Source organism: Miscanthus floridulus, chromosome 3 (genome assembly GCF_019320115.1).
Source record: "Miscanthus floridulus cultivar M001 chromosome 3, ASM1932011v1, whole genome shotgun sequence".
NCBI lineage: Eukaryota > Viridiplantae > Streptophyta > Magnoliopsida > Poales > Poaceae > Miscanthus > Miscanthus floridulus.
Window position 1 is genome coordinate 653,033 of NC_089582.1, and position 16,981 is coordinate 670,013.

A 16,981-nucleotide genomic window follows, 5' to 3' on the forward strand; every position below is an offset into this window, starting at 1 on the left:
CAGGATGACTGGCCCGAGCTGGTCGGGTAGATCTATTGTGGGTAGTGGTTACCTGCTCATTAGGTTGACTTTGAATCGAACTTACTAGAGCTAGGGTTTCAGCAAGTTTGGTGCCGACCTGATCGATGGAGTCGAGCAGGTCGGTGTTGTCGATCTGCCTCCCATTGTAGCGAGGAAGCGGACGACGGGTTGTCAGTGTGGCTAAAGACGATGCTGGTGTGGCTAGAGCCAGATCCACCGTGGTCGAAGCCGTAGCTGATGCAGGTGAAGCAGTGGTCGACGCAGATGGAATCCGCGCCTCCTCCGGGGTCATGGCAATGAAGTCGTCGAAGCCCGTGGTCCTGGTGATCTGGCTGACGGTGAACGTGAGGCCGTTCGGCGTAGCCATGGAACCGGGGATGATGACCATCTTGTTCGCCTGGAGAGCAGTACGCATACCCCCTACCTGGCGCGCCACTATCGACGAAATATGGTCGGCAGTCTACCTAGGGGTATGCCCAAGGTAGTAGATTATCGACAGACAGATGCGCAAGCTACAAACAAGATGGTGACGCAAGACAGACATGAGGTTTTATCCAGGTTCGGCCGCTGTAAAGGCGTAATACCTACGTCCTACGTCTGATTGTATTGCTGTATGTCAATGAGAGATGTTTTTTAGAGGTGTCCCCTGCCCGCCTTATATAGTTCGGGGGGCAGGGTTATAGATCTGGAAACTAATCCTAACCAGTTACAATTGCCATAGGTGGCCGGATAAGCATTCCTATTCTAACCGACTAGGATCTTGCTTGATCTCCAAATCCGTCTTGATTCCTTGCGCGGGACTCCAAACAGATTGGTCGGGCCACACGTCGTCTTCTAGTGGGCCAGACCCCCTGGTCCGGGCCGGCCCAAGCCCAGCCGTAAGGGTATAGGGGTTAATACCCCCACACCATTGGTTTGCAATCCCTTTACACAAGCTTGTAATTACTTTCATATACATTGTGCTTGTATAGTTTCTCTTGTAATTAGTTAGCTTGTGTAGCTCACTAGTTACCTTCTTGCTTGTGTAGCATAGAAGTAGCTCCCTTGCATGGCTAATTTGGTTTGTGTAACCTTGTTAGTCACATTGCTTAGTTTGTGTAGCTAAGTATTTGCGCTCTCTAATTTGGCATTGGTTGCCTTGTTATTGAGCATTGCTAGTGAGCTTAGGAGCTTTGTGCTTTTGCTTACTAGAATTGTGTAGGAGCTCCCTGGTGTTCAAAATACTAGTGGCATAGGTTTGTGTGACCTTGCTCCTAGAATTGGATAGGTGAGCTCTAGCTAGCCTAGCACCTTTGTTGCCTAATTAGGATCTTTATAAGGTGCTTGTGAACTTCAATAGAGGGGTGTAGTCTTGGCTAGATCAATTGTTTTAATTCCGTATTTGTTTCGGTTAGCTGGCATAATTAAATTTAGTAACGACTATTCACCCCCCTCTAGTCACCATGTCGACCCTACAAGTGGTATTGAAGCAAGGTCTCTCATTTGTGGTCTTCACCGACCCGAGAGGATGGCGTCTAGTGGGCTAGATGTTTGTGAGACACATTTTTGAAGGCACAAATTTTGCACTTTGGAAAAATCACATGCTTGATCATTTTTGTGCAAAGGGACCTAAGTTTTGGTGGGTTGTCACTAGTGGTCTCACCCATGTCTTGGACCATAGAAATCTCACCAAAGCTCAAAGAGTTCTCTATGAACTTGATGCACAAGCTTGTTGTTATCTAATGGATGCTTTGAGCTTTGATTTAATGAAAAGGATAAACTATGTGGGAACCGCTCGTGAGATATGGGAATCAATCAAACACACCTATGGTGATTCCTCCACGTGGGATGATGGCAAATTTAAGAAGGAGGATGATCACAAGGTGGAGGCACATGAGCGTGTTGAGCATGACCACAATTTGGTGATTGTGCAAGATTGCTCCACCTCATGGTCTAGTGATAATGATGATTATGCTACCACAAAATCACTTGACAAGGTTGATGGTGATGCCTCAAGTGATGCACATTATGATCCTACCCCATGCACACTTGATGGTGATGATGGTTCATGCTCGAGCCATGATTGTGATGATATTACAAGTCCATCCACTACACCACATTGCTTCATGTCACAAGGTGACACCAAGGTATCAAATGATAATGTGATTGATCATATTGATTCATATGATGAGCTTGTTAGTAGACTTGCTAGCATAACCATGCCTTTAGAAAATGAGAAAGCTAAAACATTGAAATTGGAAAATGAAAACTTATTTCTTAAGAACTCTTGTGAAGAACATAAGAAATTACTTGATGCTTTTAAATCTTCACATTGTGAGCTAAAATTGAATCATGAGACACTACTCGCATCTCATGAAGAATTGTTAGAACAACATGCTTCTCTCATTAAGGTGTTTACAAAGAAACTTAAAAATAATAAGAGCTCATCACATGGATCAAATGATAAATTGCAAAATGTTGCTAACCCTTGTGATGTAGGCAAGAAGCATGTATCCACCTCTTGTGATGATTTATTAGATATGCCATGCTCTTCATATATAGATGCTTGTTCTACTTCTATGTCTTGTGAAACTAACCTTTTGAAGGAGAACAATGAGCTCAAAAATGAAGTGAAAAATTTGAGCAATAAGTTAGAGAGGTGCTACAACTCAAAAGTCACCTTTGAGCACATGTTAAAGACTCAAAGAAACTATGGTGACAAGTGTGGCCTTGGCTTCAAGAAGAAGATGACAAAGGGCGAAAGAAAGAGAGAAAGAAAGATGAAGAAGCTACAACAAAGAAAGCTCTCTCATACCTTGTGCTACCGGTGTCATGAAGTGGGACACCTTGCAAATGGTTGCCCTAACATTGAGAAGCTCAAGAAGATAAAAGAAGAAGAGAGGCTCAAGCATGTGAAGTGCTTCAAGTGCCGCACTTGGGGTAATCTTACCTCAATGTGCCCAACCAAGCAATTGGTGAAGCAACTAGAAGAGCCTCAAACAAAGCCACAAGTTAGGCAAGAGAAGACACCCCAAGACCATGTCAAGATCTATCATGAAGATGGTGGTGACTTGATGATGATGAAGAAGAAAACTAGAAGGGGTGGAAAAGCAAGGCATCCAATGCAAACTTAAGATGCCATGATGATGAGCAAGACACAAGATGAGAAGAAAGTCTATGCTCACATCAAGTGCTTCAAGTGTGGAAATACGGGGACACTTTGCTTCTAAGTGTCCTATCAAGCTTGAGAAGAAGGCTCAAGCAATCCATGAGAGGCAAGGCAATGGGAAGCACCACATGAGCAAGAAAGAGAAGGCTCAATCAAAGAGAAAGTGCTACTCATGCCGGGAAAGGGGACACATGGCACATTCATGTCACCTAGGTAACCTTTCTAAGCCTATTTCAATTGTTGATAATAATGTGCTTAGAAAGGATGGTAATGGTACCTCTATGGTTGCTATTGTAAAACATCCCGCTACTCACACTAAGGCTTTGCCTAAGTATATTGCTCCTAACTTGAGAGGACCCAAATTTGTTTGGGTACCATCAAAAGGTGGATGAATGATTGTAGGTACCATGGCATTGGAGGCTTAATTCAATTGATCTCACATTGTTCATCACATATTGAGTCAAGTTATGAAGCTTAGTGCACATCCAAACCCAATGTCAAGTGAAAATTGTGTGAAGTCTAAATACTATCAACATACAAGTGTCATATTCAAGTTGTGGTGATTTATTGGATCATTTGATGGCTTTCAAAAATATTTGAGTTCAAACTTGCTAGTTGGATGATCATGAGCTAACCAAGGTATATCTCTTGTTGATCATTTCATTTGGGTGCATATGAGTTGATTGAATTGGATAAATATGTAATATTGCTTGCTATAAGATGATTGAATGGATGATTGCTTAGTAATCAAGTTTGGATTGATTTGTGTTGGATAAATTCATGAGATGACTTTTAGTGAGTGGATTGAATGGATATATGTCTTGTGGAAGTATTCAAACAAGTTAGTTTCAATCTTGATTCATATTTGATGAAGTATAGCTCAATAGTTGAAATCTGTCCTATAATTGAGAATCTGAGCTAGCTGTGATCTTAGCCATGTTTGAGTGATCAAAACTTATTGGATTGGCATAAAAATTTGTGTACATACTCTAGACTTATGGTACAAGATGCTGTACAAATTTCATGAGAACTAGATAAGAGATGCTTCTGTTTTGGAGTGGATCTTATCAGCTATAGTGCAGCAGTTTTCAGCATGTAATAGTGGTGGAAGAATTAAAATCTGATAGCAATCTAAAATTCAAATGAAGCTCAAATTTTTACAGCTGATAGATAACTTAGTGAATCACATCTCCACCAAATTTTGTGATATTTGGATTTGTACTTTGGGAGATATGCATTTTTCTTTGAAGAGTACAGAATCTGCCAAAAAATTGACAATTATTGGATTTATTTGAAGTCACTTTGATTGAAAGGTCCTCAAATTGAAAACATATTTATAAGTAATTGAGGCACCTAAGTTTGAGTTCTAAGTGATGATTGGAGATCATTTAGATGAAAGAAAATGACTTAAACAATTAGAAAGAAAAGGACTTAAAGAATGAATCAAGGTTACTCATCAAGATAAGTCCATCACTTGGATCAATCAATCAAGTTATCTCAAGTGTGTGTCAAGAATGGTTATTGGAGAGAGGTCACTTCTCCCTAGTGTAGGGGCTTGCCGCCTATGTGTAGGTAAATCAAGTGTGGTACTTGGAAGGCTAACATGGAAGTGGTGATCCGAGGAACATTTGAAATGCTTAGTTGAAGCAATCAAAAGGATTAATCAAGAAAAAGCAAGCAACACCCAAAATAGAGCTAATCATGATATTTTAAGTGGTACTCTCACATTGATGCTCTCATGCAACTATTGATCAAAAGATGAAGCAAGCCAACCACAATAAGAAAGTACACTTAATCATAAGTGGTATTCATTTCATATGGGTGAAGAATGGAATTCAAAATGGTATCTATTGGTCTTCACCAAGCTTATAATTGGACTTCACATTGCTATTGGAGTAATGAATTAGAATCTATGTTACTATCCTCTACTCCAATATAGCAAAGGTATCATTGTAATGTGCATGATCATTTCATCCCTTACTAGTATGCGATTAGTGCATATAGTACATGCTTCATAGGATCATGCATAACAAATGAAATGTTTAAATTCATAGCCTACCACTATTGCTTGAATGATTAGTTAATCTAGTGGCTAGTATATGAATTTGTTTATGAGCTAGTAAACCCAAGTACTTGATTTAATTTGGATTGCCAACAAGTGACAAGTACAACATTGGTAAGATAACCCTTGTAAGAGGTGTGAAGAAGCTTGTCATTGGTTAAAACCGAACTTGAAAGCTTAAGCAAATCAATTTAGTTCAAGTCAACCATAGAAGCTCATGATAAGTAACAAGAGTACAAGCACAAGACAACAATGCAAATGGATATCTAGTTTGTTTGTTTCAAGTGGTATCTAGATTCAAGTATTTCATCAAGAATTCACAAGTGATGTCTAGATCAACTCACAAGTGATATCCTAGAACTGGTATTCATGAAGATAGAAAATGTTCAAGAAATGGTCAAAATTGACAAATCCAACAAGTGGTTCCATGTTAGAAAATTCTTTCAAGTGGTATCACATCTACACATGGTATCAATCATGCAAAACAATGGTTACACAAGTGATCATCAAATGAAGAATGCATCCCTCACCTACAAGAACTCATATTTATCAAATGGATAACCCATGCTATGACATAGGGGGAGGTGTCCCACAAATTGGTATCAAGGTCAAAGATCCTATGTGTGGTATCTCAAGAAGCCCTATAAGTGGTATCTACAAGTGGTGTCATTCTAATAATCAAGTGATGTCCATAAAAAATGCAAGATACAAGCCTCAACCATCTACCCAAAAGTAAGTCTTTGCATCAATGAGAAACACACCTTTTATGGAAATTGATGACAAAGGGGGAGAGATTGTACAAAGATATGAAAGCTTTGGGAAAGATTGAGACAAAGAAGTAGAGGTTGGACATGGACATGGACAAAGAGGGAGCAACATTGAAGAAAAGAGATGGATCAAAATTCTTGGACAAGAAAAGCACACAAGTAGGGGGAGCAAGCTCATGAACTTTGATTGGTTGCATTTGTTATGTGCATAGTCATGTGCTTGCTTGCATTGCATTGCATAAGATTTTAGATTTGATATGCATGCTTGTGTGGTGTATGTTAGTTGTAGAACTTGAATGATGATTTGATAACTAGCATGCAAAGGATGGTAGCTAGACTTGAATTTTTACACGTGATACTAGAACCTTGCTTATAATGTTGATCTCACGGGGTTTCTAGTTGTCTAGCTACTCATGGTGCTAAGGATGGTGTTAAAAGTGCAACTCAAATTGATATCACACTTTAAAAGTTTATTCTATACACCTTAGCATCATTTGGTAGTAATTACTCTCCCATAATTCTAATCTATGCATATGTGCGAGCTTCAAACCAAACACTCTAGCACATATGTAGGGGGAGCTAATACTACCATTTCGGATTTGTGGTACTTGTCCAAAATCATTTACACATGGTAAAATTGCTTGGGCAAGCAACATGAATCCAAAAGAGCTTAATTTACATATCTTTGTAGAGTTGTCATCAATTACCAAAAATGGGGAGATTGAAAGGTCCTTGTGCGGTTTTAGTAATTGAGTGACAACCTAGGTGGACTAATTGTGTTTATGTGAGATACACAGGTGATTAGTCTACAGGTACATACGTGTGAGCAACATATACCATGAAGGTGGAAATGGCTCGGAGCTGTTGCAAAGCTCACATATGTGATGATGAAGGAGCTCATTGAATATGAGACATGACATTGAGTCATGTGATCAAGGTGGAGAAGATGAAGACATGACTTGGCTTGATAGACCAGTTGCAAGCATGAAGGACAAGTTGGAGGCTTTAGAGCGATGGACCACGTGGTGGTAAAGCTTGAGCAAGACTTGGCGCCAATGGACGAAGGCAACGGTGAAAAGCAAGTGAAGTCAAGATCGATGAAACAATATAATCATGTGATGATATGAAGTGGATCATATCATTGTTGATCGTGTTGGTGCATGTGTTGCATCGACATTGGAGGAGATGGAATGGAATGCGCAAGGCAAAGGTATAACCTAGGTCATTTCATTTCACCGGTCATAGGTGTGTAGAGAAGTTGATGACCGGGTTTAGGATAGATGGCAGTACTATCAAGAGGGGGCAAACTTGTTTGCATATCAGTCATCTAGTGCCACTCGAGTGATCTAACTTTGCAATGTCGCTAGGATTGAGTGGCGTGGCAAGTTGAGTGGCTAATCCTTTAAAAAATGATTGTGAAAATGCTAACACATATACACATGGTGGTGTTGGCACATTTATAAAGGAGAAGAAGTTGGAGTTGATGTGCATCAACTCGGTGAAAAAACGAAGGCGAAAGGAGGTCACTGTGAGTGACCGGACGCTGGCCTCAATTGGACCGGCGCGTCCGGTCAGTGGCAGCAGTGAAGGCGTAGGCATCGGTCTTCGACCGATAGCTGGGTCACTTTGTGACCGGACACGTGGTGGGTGCATCCGGTCGATCTGACCGGTGTGTCCGGTCACCCCGAGTTTTGCCTAGTGAAGAGGTAACGGCTAGTTTAGCCCGTGGGGCTATAAATAGAAGGGGGTCTTGGCCATGGCTGAGGGGGAGCACCTTGGGGGACTTTGTGTCCATGCTTGAGAGTGCTTAGGAGCCCTCCATCTCACACATACTTGATAGTGACCATCTAATTGTGTGAGTGAGCGATTCTAGTACGATTGCATCATGAGGTTGCATCGAGTGGCACTAGGTGATCGAGTTGCAAGCCGGTGGTGCTTGTTACTCTTGGAGGTTGCCACCTCCTAGACGTCTTGGTGGTGGTCTTCGTCGAAGCCCGCAAGAAGCTTGTGCGGTGCTCTGGAGAAAAGCTTTCTGAGGGGCATTGTGCTCGCTCTGCGGGAGCCGCGAAGAGCAACTCTAGCAGAGCGTGTCATTGAGCTACCCTCACTTTCGGGGTAGATTCTTGTGGTGCCCGACGTGTGGGCTTGGTGGGTGATGCTAATTAGCCGCTGAACCAACATGTGAGCGGTCGACACAACGGGGACATAGCGTGGTGGCAAGCATGTGAACCTAGGGAGAAGATCACCGTGTCAACATTGTTCTTTCCGTTGGTTTGCAATCTCTTTACACAAGCTTGTAATTACTTTCATATACATTGTGCTTGTGTAGTTGCTCTTGTAATTAGTTAGCTTGTGTAGCTCACTAGTTACCTTCTTGCTTGTATAGCATAGAAGTAGCTTCCTTGCATGGCTAATTTGGTTAATGTAACATTGTTACTCACATTGCTTAGTTTGTATAGCTAAGTATTTGCGCTCTCTAATTTGGCATTGGTTGCCTTGTTATTGAGCATTGCTAGTGAGCTTAGGAGCTTTGTGCTTTTGTTTACTAGAATTGTGTAGGAGCTCCCCGGTGTGCAAAATACTAGTGGCATAGGTTTGTGTGATCTTGCTCCTAGAATTGGATAGATGAGCTCTAGCTAGCCCGGTACCTTTGTTGCCTAATTAGGATCTTTATAAGGTGCTTATGAACTTCGATAGAGGGGTGTAGTTTTGGCTAGATCGATTGTTTTAATTCCGTATTTGTTTCGGTTAGCCGGCACGATTAAATTTAGTAATAACTATTCACCCCCCCTCTAGTCGTCATCTTGACTCTACAAGAATCGGCAGTGATATTGGGTCAACACTGTCGGTTTTAGCCAATAACCGACGCTGATACTATCACTGTCGGTTCGTGGCTAGAACCGATAGTAATATGCTGCAAGAAAACTTCATAACTTTCTCATATGATGTCCGATGAAGACGAACTTTATATCAAAGTTGTAGTACACGACGAGATCTACAACTTTGTAGTTCCATATTTTTTATTTAAAATAATTTGGATGTCCAAATATACACCACAAGATTTTATAGAGTTAATACGTACCAAAGGAGTACCATATGCTCCATAGTCGTAATTAAGTGTGGAGTGGTAGTTAAGGATCTCGGATGCAGAAGCGCCCAAAACAAAAGTCGTAGATCTCAAAAGGTTATGCAACTTTGTAGTTCATAACTTTTTTGTTTGAAGTCGTTATGATGTGACTATTTTATTGGCAAGATTTCATATAAGTTAATACCAACTAAGGCCATATGTTCCATAGTCATAAGTGAGTGTGTAGTGATATTTAAGATTTCGGATGAAGAAGCAACCAAAGCAAAAGTTGTAGATCTAAAATAATTATGCAATTTTGTAGTTGACAATTTTTTTTGAAATCATCTATCTAACAAAAATCACGTTTGATTTCTAAAATTTAAAATTTGAATTTTTTAAATAACCCTGGATAGAGAAACACCCAAAACAAAAGTTGTAGATCTTGAAAAGTTATACAACTTTGTAGTTGACAACTTTTTCATTTGAAATCATTTATATAGTATAAAATATGATTGATTTTTCTTAAATTTGGAATTCAAATTCTTCAAATGACATCGGATGGAGAAATGACCAAAACCAAAGTTGTAGATCTCGAAAAGTTATAAAACTTTATAGTTGACAACTTTTTTCATTTGAAGTCATTTAGGATCCCAAATACTCATTTCCAAATTAGATGAACATAAAATGGCTAGGACGAAAATCTCATTTGGACACAAGCTTCTTACACGTGGAGTGGTTAGAGGACGAACATGCGAAGCAGGAGGTCAGGAGTTCGAGCGCCATTGGCCGCGAAGCAATCGTGTGACTTGTGACTTGCGACACGTGACCCTGTGATTGTCTAGTGGAGTCTCTCCTAGTATTAAAAAAATTCCCTATTTTTTTAGCCAGTTTTTTTTTGGATTTTCTGAAAACCATATCACTGTTGGTTTTTTAGAACCGGTAGTGATGAGCCCCCTCATCACTGCCGGTATGCCACTGTCGATTCAAAATCCGACAGTGAAGGGCGGTTTTGACCGACAGTGATGTGAAGAACTAGGGCAGTGAATAGAACATCTCTAATGATGCCCAAAAACTTTGAGTCCAGAAAACCCGGTTTTATATCCTTGCCAAAATCTTGTGTGTGTAAAAAGAACCCCTTCCCCATGTGTGGACGTACTTTTTTTTTGTTCCCAAAAGCAATTGAATCATTCCACATAATCCTAGGTGTTCCCTCGGGCCTTTCTTTTTAACAGATCTTGGGCCATCGTTGCCCAACATGTCTGTTGTGGCTATAGGACAGGTCACAATCACAACCAATAGCCAGCTACGGACAACCAAAGGTAGCCAGGGCCGCTCAAAGGCGCACTCGATTTTGCTCGCCAAATCTCCAATTGGGCTTGTAATGGCCATATGGAAAGATGACTAGATGAGGCCTAATGTGAGTGATTTTGGGCGAGTGGGGATTTTGGGCGTCCACATAGGGTACTATTGGTCTTATCCATGGCCAAAACCTGGTTTTGGGAGTGATTTTTAGCCATTGTTGGATATGCTAAAGCAACATGACCCCTACATAGCTAGTGGTAGATAGCAACTTTGGTTTCCCTAGGTTCTAGCGAGCCGGATATTTGGACAACTGTCGATGCATTGAGATGAATGGCATGGGGCCAAGTACTCCCTCCATTTCTTTTTACAAGCATATTTCATTTCATTAGAAAAGACTTTGATCGATAATTAGTTTATTAATATATGTTATACATAATTATAATCATCCATGTTTTGACACATCAATTTGTTTCACAAGAGTTATGTATTAAATATTAGTAGAGTAACTTTTGGTCAAACGTCCATCCTGACGAAAAAATTCAAAATGAAAGGGGTAGGATAGGAGTATTTCCCTACAAGGCTACAATGGTTGTCACATATGGCATAAAGGAAAATTAAAAGAATATCATTTTAGGATACAAGACAGTTCCATATGTACACGGGCCTTAAGGGCCGACTTGTTGGAGACCTTTTTCATATGGGCTGGGACGCTGGGTCATGATGTGGTTATGTTGTAGCCCATTAGGCGGCAGAGGGTGTAGCCCAATAAAATTTAATTGGTAAAAGGAAAGCCAGAAAATGCTATAGTTTTTCTTTTTTATATAAATATAAAAATATGTTTCTGATTTATTAAGACGAAGCATATTGTGCTTTCTCTATCAACAGTCGGTCTCCTACCTTTTAGATATTATTTCAGCTAAACCATCACTTAAACACGCTAAACAATCAATCAATTAAAGATGATAAACGTCTAATTAAAAGGAAATGGCGCATCACCGTGTATAGTGTTTACATGGCTTTTAAATCGGTTAAATGATCAATTAGATGAACAGTGTGATCTCAAGGAAATGGGAATTACATACTAGTGCTCGGACGTTCGGAGTAGATGAGCGAGTTCGGACGCCCCGCGCATGCTTGCTGCCCCAGCCTGCCCGCCCGTGCCTGACGTTACACCGTCTCGCTGTGTGCCTCGCCCCGCCCCGCGTGCGTACCCCGCTCCCGTCCGCCTTGCCCCGCCCCGCATGCGCACCCCGCATGCGCCCGCCACTCCTTCCCCCTAACCCCTCCTCTCTCTGTGCGGGCGAAACCCGAAGCCCGGATGAGGACGAGCACACCCCGTTCTTAGGACCCCAGGCGTGCCATGCGCCCCATCTGCCAGCCCCATGTTCGCCGCGCCCCTTCTACCGGTGCTCGGGCTATGCCCCATGACTCTCTAAACATACCTCTGAAACACGAAACACTTGCAACATAAAGCACTTGAATGCAACATAAGTTGAAGCAGATGAAACATTTGGAACATACAATTGCAACATGTGTGTGAAACATTTGTAACATCCATATAAAATACTTGCAACATGAAAACACTTACTGCAACATAAAAATGAAACAGCTGAAATATTTGGAACATACTCTTGCAACATATGTGTGAAACATATGCAATATCCAGATCAAAATGCTTGCAACATACGTCTGAAACAGATAAAACACTTTGAACAAACTCTTGCAATATGCCTCTAAAACACTTGCAGCACATGCAACATCCTGATCTACTTTTTCAATATCCATATGAAATACTTGCAACATACCTCTGAAACATCTGAAACACTTGAAATATACGTTTGCAACATGCGCTTTTGGCGCAACATCTCCTTGCTGCTTGGGAATGGAGACCCGTCGGCGTGTGGAGTTCACTGGTGTAGAGCTCGCTGGTGGCGCAGAGCTCGCTGCTCCGGTGGAGAAGGCTGCGGCAGGTCCCATGGAGAAGGCTGCGGCTGGTTTGCACGCTGGAGAAGCCCATGACGGGTGGGAGACGCGTTGGAGAGGGAGGAAGATGGGCCACCGTGCTCTAGAGCAGAGGAGATGCCGGGCGGTGGGAGTGGAGGCACGATGGAGAGGGAGACGCGTTCTAAAGCGAAGTGCGGTGGAGCGCTGTGGCGAGGTGAGTTTTTTTTCTCTTTTTTTTTTTAAATGTTGGGGCGAGTGGATGAGCAGATAAGATGTAGTTGTCGGGCTGCGTTGTGGCTCACTATCGGCATCGTACGGACGGATAGACGTCCAATGCCCAGCATTACCGCAAGTAAAATGTCCCCTGATGTAGGTACCTGCACAGATACGGAAATTTCTTGACGCGAAAGTGATCGTGCTGTGTTGTTAATTTGCTTGTGGCACAGTTTAAATAAAAGGAGAAAAAAAACCAACTGATCACTACACCACTACACGCTTGGCAATTGCCATGGTCCCTACGACACGCACGCTTTCCCCTAAAAGCTTGGTACCTTGCCCTTGTCCACTTGCCCCTTTTTTCTTTTGCGATTCACGCACGCACGCTGTGCGCATGCTCTTCTTGGTTACTACTGTAGTAAGAGAATCCGGCATGTTTGAATTGAAACAGGAATAGCCCATCGTACAACAAGGGGGCCGAGGGAGGGACTTTTGTTCGTCACAACAATCATTCCTTCATTTTTTTTTTTGCTCACTTTTGCAGATTCCATGGATCAAAAAGGACCTTTCTTCCTTTTCTCTGCATCCATCACATCCAATGCAGATGCAGGACACAAAAGCGAGGACTCGATCGGTAAAAGGAAGGAGCTGAAGGATCATACATAACAAACACTGTCACCATAATTAATTATCAGTCATCAAATGACTAAATCAGGAATGATGAACAACTGCAGAGTGGCTTATTAGTGGAGATACAGTGAACCAACCAAGTCATAATCAGAAAAAAGGAGCATCCGAAGTACACAATCTTCAGCCCTTTTTGGGTGCAAGTCTAGCCTTGATTTTCTCCACCTCCTTGCTACCGACCTGGAACGCCTTCGTCAGCACGGCGTCCGGCACCTCGGGCTCGGCCGCGAACACCGCCGCGGCGAGCGACTGCGTCCCAGGCAGCTGGCTGTTGAACGCCGCGACGACGGAGGCGGGCGCGTCCCCGGCGTTCCGCTGGAAGTGGACCAGCCCGCGCGGGAACACGAACACGTCGCCCGCCGCCAGGGTCTTGGCGACGAGCCGGTTGCCGGCCGCGGTGACGAAGCCCACGTCCAGCGTGCCCTGCAGCACGAACACCATCTCCGTGGCGCGCGGGTGCGTGTGCGGCGGGTTCACCCCTCCCGGCGCGTAGTCGATCCGGGAGATGGAGACGCCCAGCGTGTTCAGGCCGGGCACCTGGACCACGTTGGCCGCGGTGACCACGGAGCCGTAGGGGGTGGCGCTGGTGTTGCCGGCGACGGCGAGGCCTTTGAAGTAGAAATCGTCCGATGTTACGGCGCCGGCCTTGCAGGCGAACCCGTTCACCTTCACGGCTGCACGTACATTGCACGTACGTAGGTTCGTACGTACTCAAATTAGCACTGGTTTATATACCAAGAAGTAACTGGAAAAGCAACAGGAAATGAGGTAGCTTCCGCGCGTGGTACATACTGGACGTGAGATCCGCGACGCAGATGTCCTGGAGCAGGTCGGCGTCGCCGGCGAGGGACGGGGAGGGAAGGAGGACGAGCATGGCGGTGACAACGACGACGATGGTGAGTGGATGCAACGGAGAAGGAATGGCCATTGCGATTTGTGAGAGAGCTTGCTCGATCGGTTGCTCCTTTGGAGTGCAGCTGTGTGCTCTCGTGCTTCTCTATGAGTATTATGGCTAACAAGCAGGCTAGGGGGCCACCCTTTCTTCACTCCCTTGCTGTTGGTGTGTTGCTGGTGGCTGTGAATGGCCTTGCTGGATGCTGGATGGGGTAAAGGTGTATGGGATCGATCGGTTTTATAACCGGTGGCCAGTGGTCCTGCTGGTCGGGACGAGATAGGGAGAGAGTGGAGTGATGTCAGTGTGAAGCTAGGGACGTGTGCGTGCTGGGATTTGGGAAGTGTGGCAAGCTAGATTGTCCTCCTTTCACCCCAAGGAATGTGCTGGGCGTGTGCCGTGTGCGTGTGGGCGTGGTGGCGTAGCAGGAGATTGCTGGAGGAGTACACAAGGAACAACGTGATAGGCTGCTTATTTTATTGCACGCTCTGTACGTCTGCTGAGTGGTGAGTATGAACGGGCAGAAGATTTGTTTGGTGCTCGCGGACAGGATAGCTAATTGGGCCATCTGTAGAGGAACTAATTAAACTAGTACTAATGCAAGTGATGCTTTTACCACTACTAGTATAGTTTGTGAGACTCAAGTTGCTACAAGATATCATAAAAGTCACAGTGGCACACTAGCTAGGGAGAGGAGATTCCAGGACGATGACAACTTGGGGCTTGTCGTCTGCTCTCACTGGACCTTTTACGAGTTTGACCTATTCACATTTATTTTCAAGCAACGTATTTTTACTGAATATCTACCACGCAGATGTAAAACGATCTATGTTTTGGTAAATTAAAACCGTAAACTATTTGATCAGTAAACTTCGTGAACTGTTGCCGGCCGGGCCCAATTTTTCACTTGTATCTATTTCCACTCACCATATCAAGATAACAACAAGAAGGAATAAAGGTTAGCCAAATGGTGATTTTTTCAAGTGTGCCAAGAGATTTAGGGTAGCCTGTCTACATCTTCTTGGAGAAAGAGAGAACAAACTATTTATATTTTTCTTTTGCAAGATATGAATAGTTTGATCACTATCTTGTATCGGGCGTTCCCTCCTTTACTTTTATCTATTGATGCTTTTTATTTCTAATCTCTTGTGTGAACGTTGCCTATTTCTATTTTTCATATTACAATATATGAAAGGTCTTCTTGAAACTTTTTGATGTCAACTTTTCAACTCTTTAATGTATAAGCTGCAACAAAGATAGCTTTATTTGTTATCTTTAAAAATGGCATAGGCAGGTAAGATATAAATAGGCACAAGGGCATTTTACATTAGTTTCTAGCAATGATAGTGGTGGCGGATAATTAATCAGCATTGAAATGGATATTTTGATTTTATTTTCTATGTCTAACAAGGCAATTTCTAGATCTTATGAATTGGCGCAAAAACCTTCTTTCCTTGATCAACTACTAAGATAATAGATAGCACAAACATGTAGTCAAATAAATCACACAAGTTTATAGTGACTGTTTCGTTGGCTCGTTATAGAGGCCAAATAAAACTTCATTAATAAAGCTTGGTTCATCTAGAAATGGCCATCCCTTTGTTCCAGGAGCTACTGACGCAAGGCTAAACAAGTTGGCATGTAGTTCATGATCAACGCAGGCCTTCTACATACCTTCGAGAGACCAGCAGCTAATTCATGACTGTTCTAGGGGCTCAACTTCAAGGTCTGTTCCTATGCTGGGATGATTTTCTCCTGTTGCCTCCCAAACCTAGATGCTTACACAAGCAAATGTGCTGCACTACGAGCAACATGTACTTGTGGCCTTCTATCTATTATATTGTTAAAAAAAATCCCTCTTCATTTTCTTTCACCCTTCCAAGACGATTTTATATATTCAGCCTTCTATAGGATATATAAGAACACAAATATTACTCGTGCAGAAGAGTGAGCGTGTGACTCACTGACTCTAGATCAAGTTTCAGAAGATGAGTTACTCCTATATTGAATATGAGGACAGGAAAAGATCTGAACACGTGCTGGAATATGTTGCATACTTGCATCTTTTAAAGTTTTCAACATGTATTTAACAGGGATTCAACGAGAGGAATAGGATGTCCACCACGTAATAATTTGAAAAATCAGTAATAAACACCCATGAGATGTGTTATAGCTCGAGGGAAGTGATATATACGGAGGAGGTCTTTCAAAAAAAAAAGATATATACGGAGGAGGAAGGTAGGAGACAAAAGTTTTTTTTTGATATATTCGTTCCAATTGATTTGCAAATATATCAGCGATAGAATCAATTCGATTCTAAAAAAGGGAGGGCGAGGTGGGTTGTCCGAAATAGAGATGAGCTGCTAGACTATATCAAATAATGAATTGAATGATTTAAAAAAAACTAGAAAATAGATGAAACTATAGAAGGAATCCTGGAAAGAAAAGCGAAATGGGGATACGTGAAATCGATAAATGCTACGGACTTGATTGTATTGATCTTGACATGGAAACATGCTAGCCGGTATCTTCACTTGATTGTATTGATCTTTATTTGGGAACATGATAACCAATATCTTCCAAGCGAAGGCAACTTGTGTCCAAACTAAACTAGCATATGGATGCAATCGAGATAATGCTAAGACACAAGTGACTAGAGCAGCAACATTGTGATGAGATAAAAGGGCAGAAACAATGCACAATTAATCCCTCATGATAAGAACAACTACCATCATATTAGCAACATAACTAACAATCATAAGCACAATAGACACATCGATTTATGTGGAAAACCCTCCTCAAGGGTGTAAAAACCATGGGACCAACCGGCCCACTTCAAGCTTCCACTCTAATCAACAATGGGTACAAGGAGTCT

The 16,981-nt window shown here is 42.5% G+C and overlaps 1 protein-coding gene across 1 annotated transcript; it reads right to left on the reverse strand.

Annotated features, from left to right (window-relative positions):
* Positions 1 to 13,265: 13,265 nt before the first annotated feature.
* LOC136544739 (germin-like protein 5-1) lies at positions 13,266 to 14,305 on the reverse strand. Its single transcript, XM_066536800.1, has 2 exons — positions 14,007 to 14,305; positions 13,266 to 13,888 (listed from the first exon to the last, which is right to left on the reverse strand). The coding sequence occupies exons 1-2, from the start codon at positions 14,140 to 14,142 to the stop codon at positions 13,338 to 13,340; spliced, it is 687 nt and encodes a 228-aa protein (XP_066392897.1). The 5' UTR covers positions 14,143 to 14,305; the 3' UTR covers positions 13,266 to 13,337.
* Between the last annotated feature and the right edge of the window lie 2,676 nt (positions 14,306 to 16,981).

What these genes read in the sequence shown, in the direction of transcription:
- LOC136544739 (XM_066536800.1), bottom strand. Translation starts at nt 14,142, where the DNA reads ATGGCCATTCCTTCTCCGTTGCATCCACTCACCATCGTCGTCGTTGTC. An exon ending in CGTCGCGGATCTCACGTCCA is followed by an intron (nt 13,889 to 14,006) that starts GTATGTACCACG and finishes ATGTACGTGCAG; the next exon opens with CCGTGAAGGTGAACGGGTTC.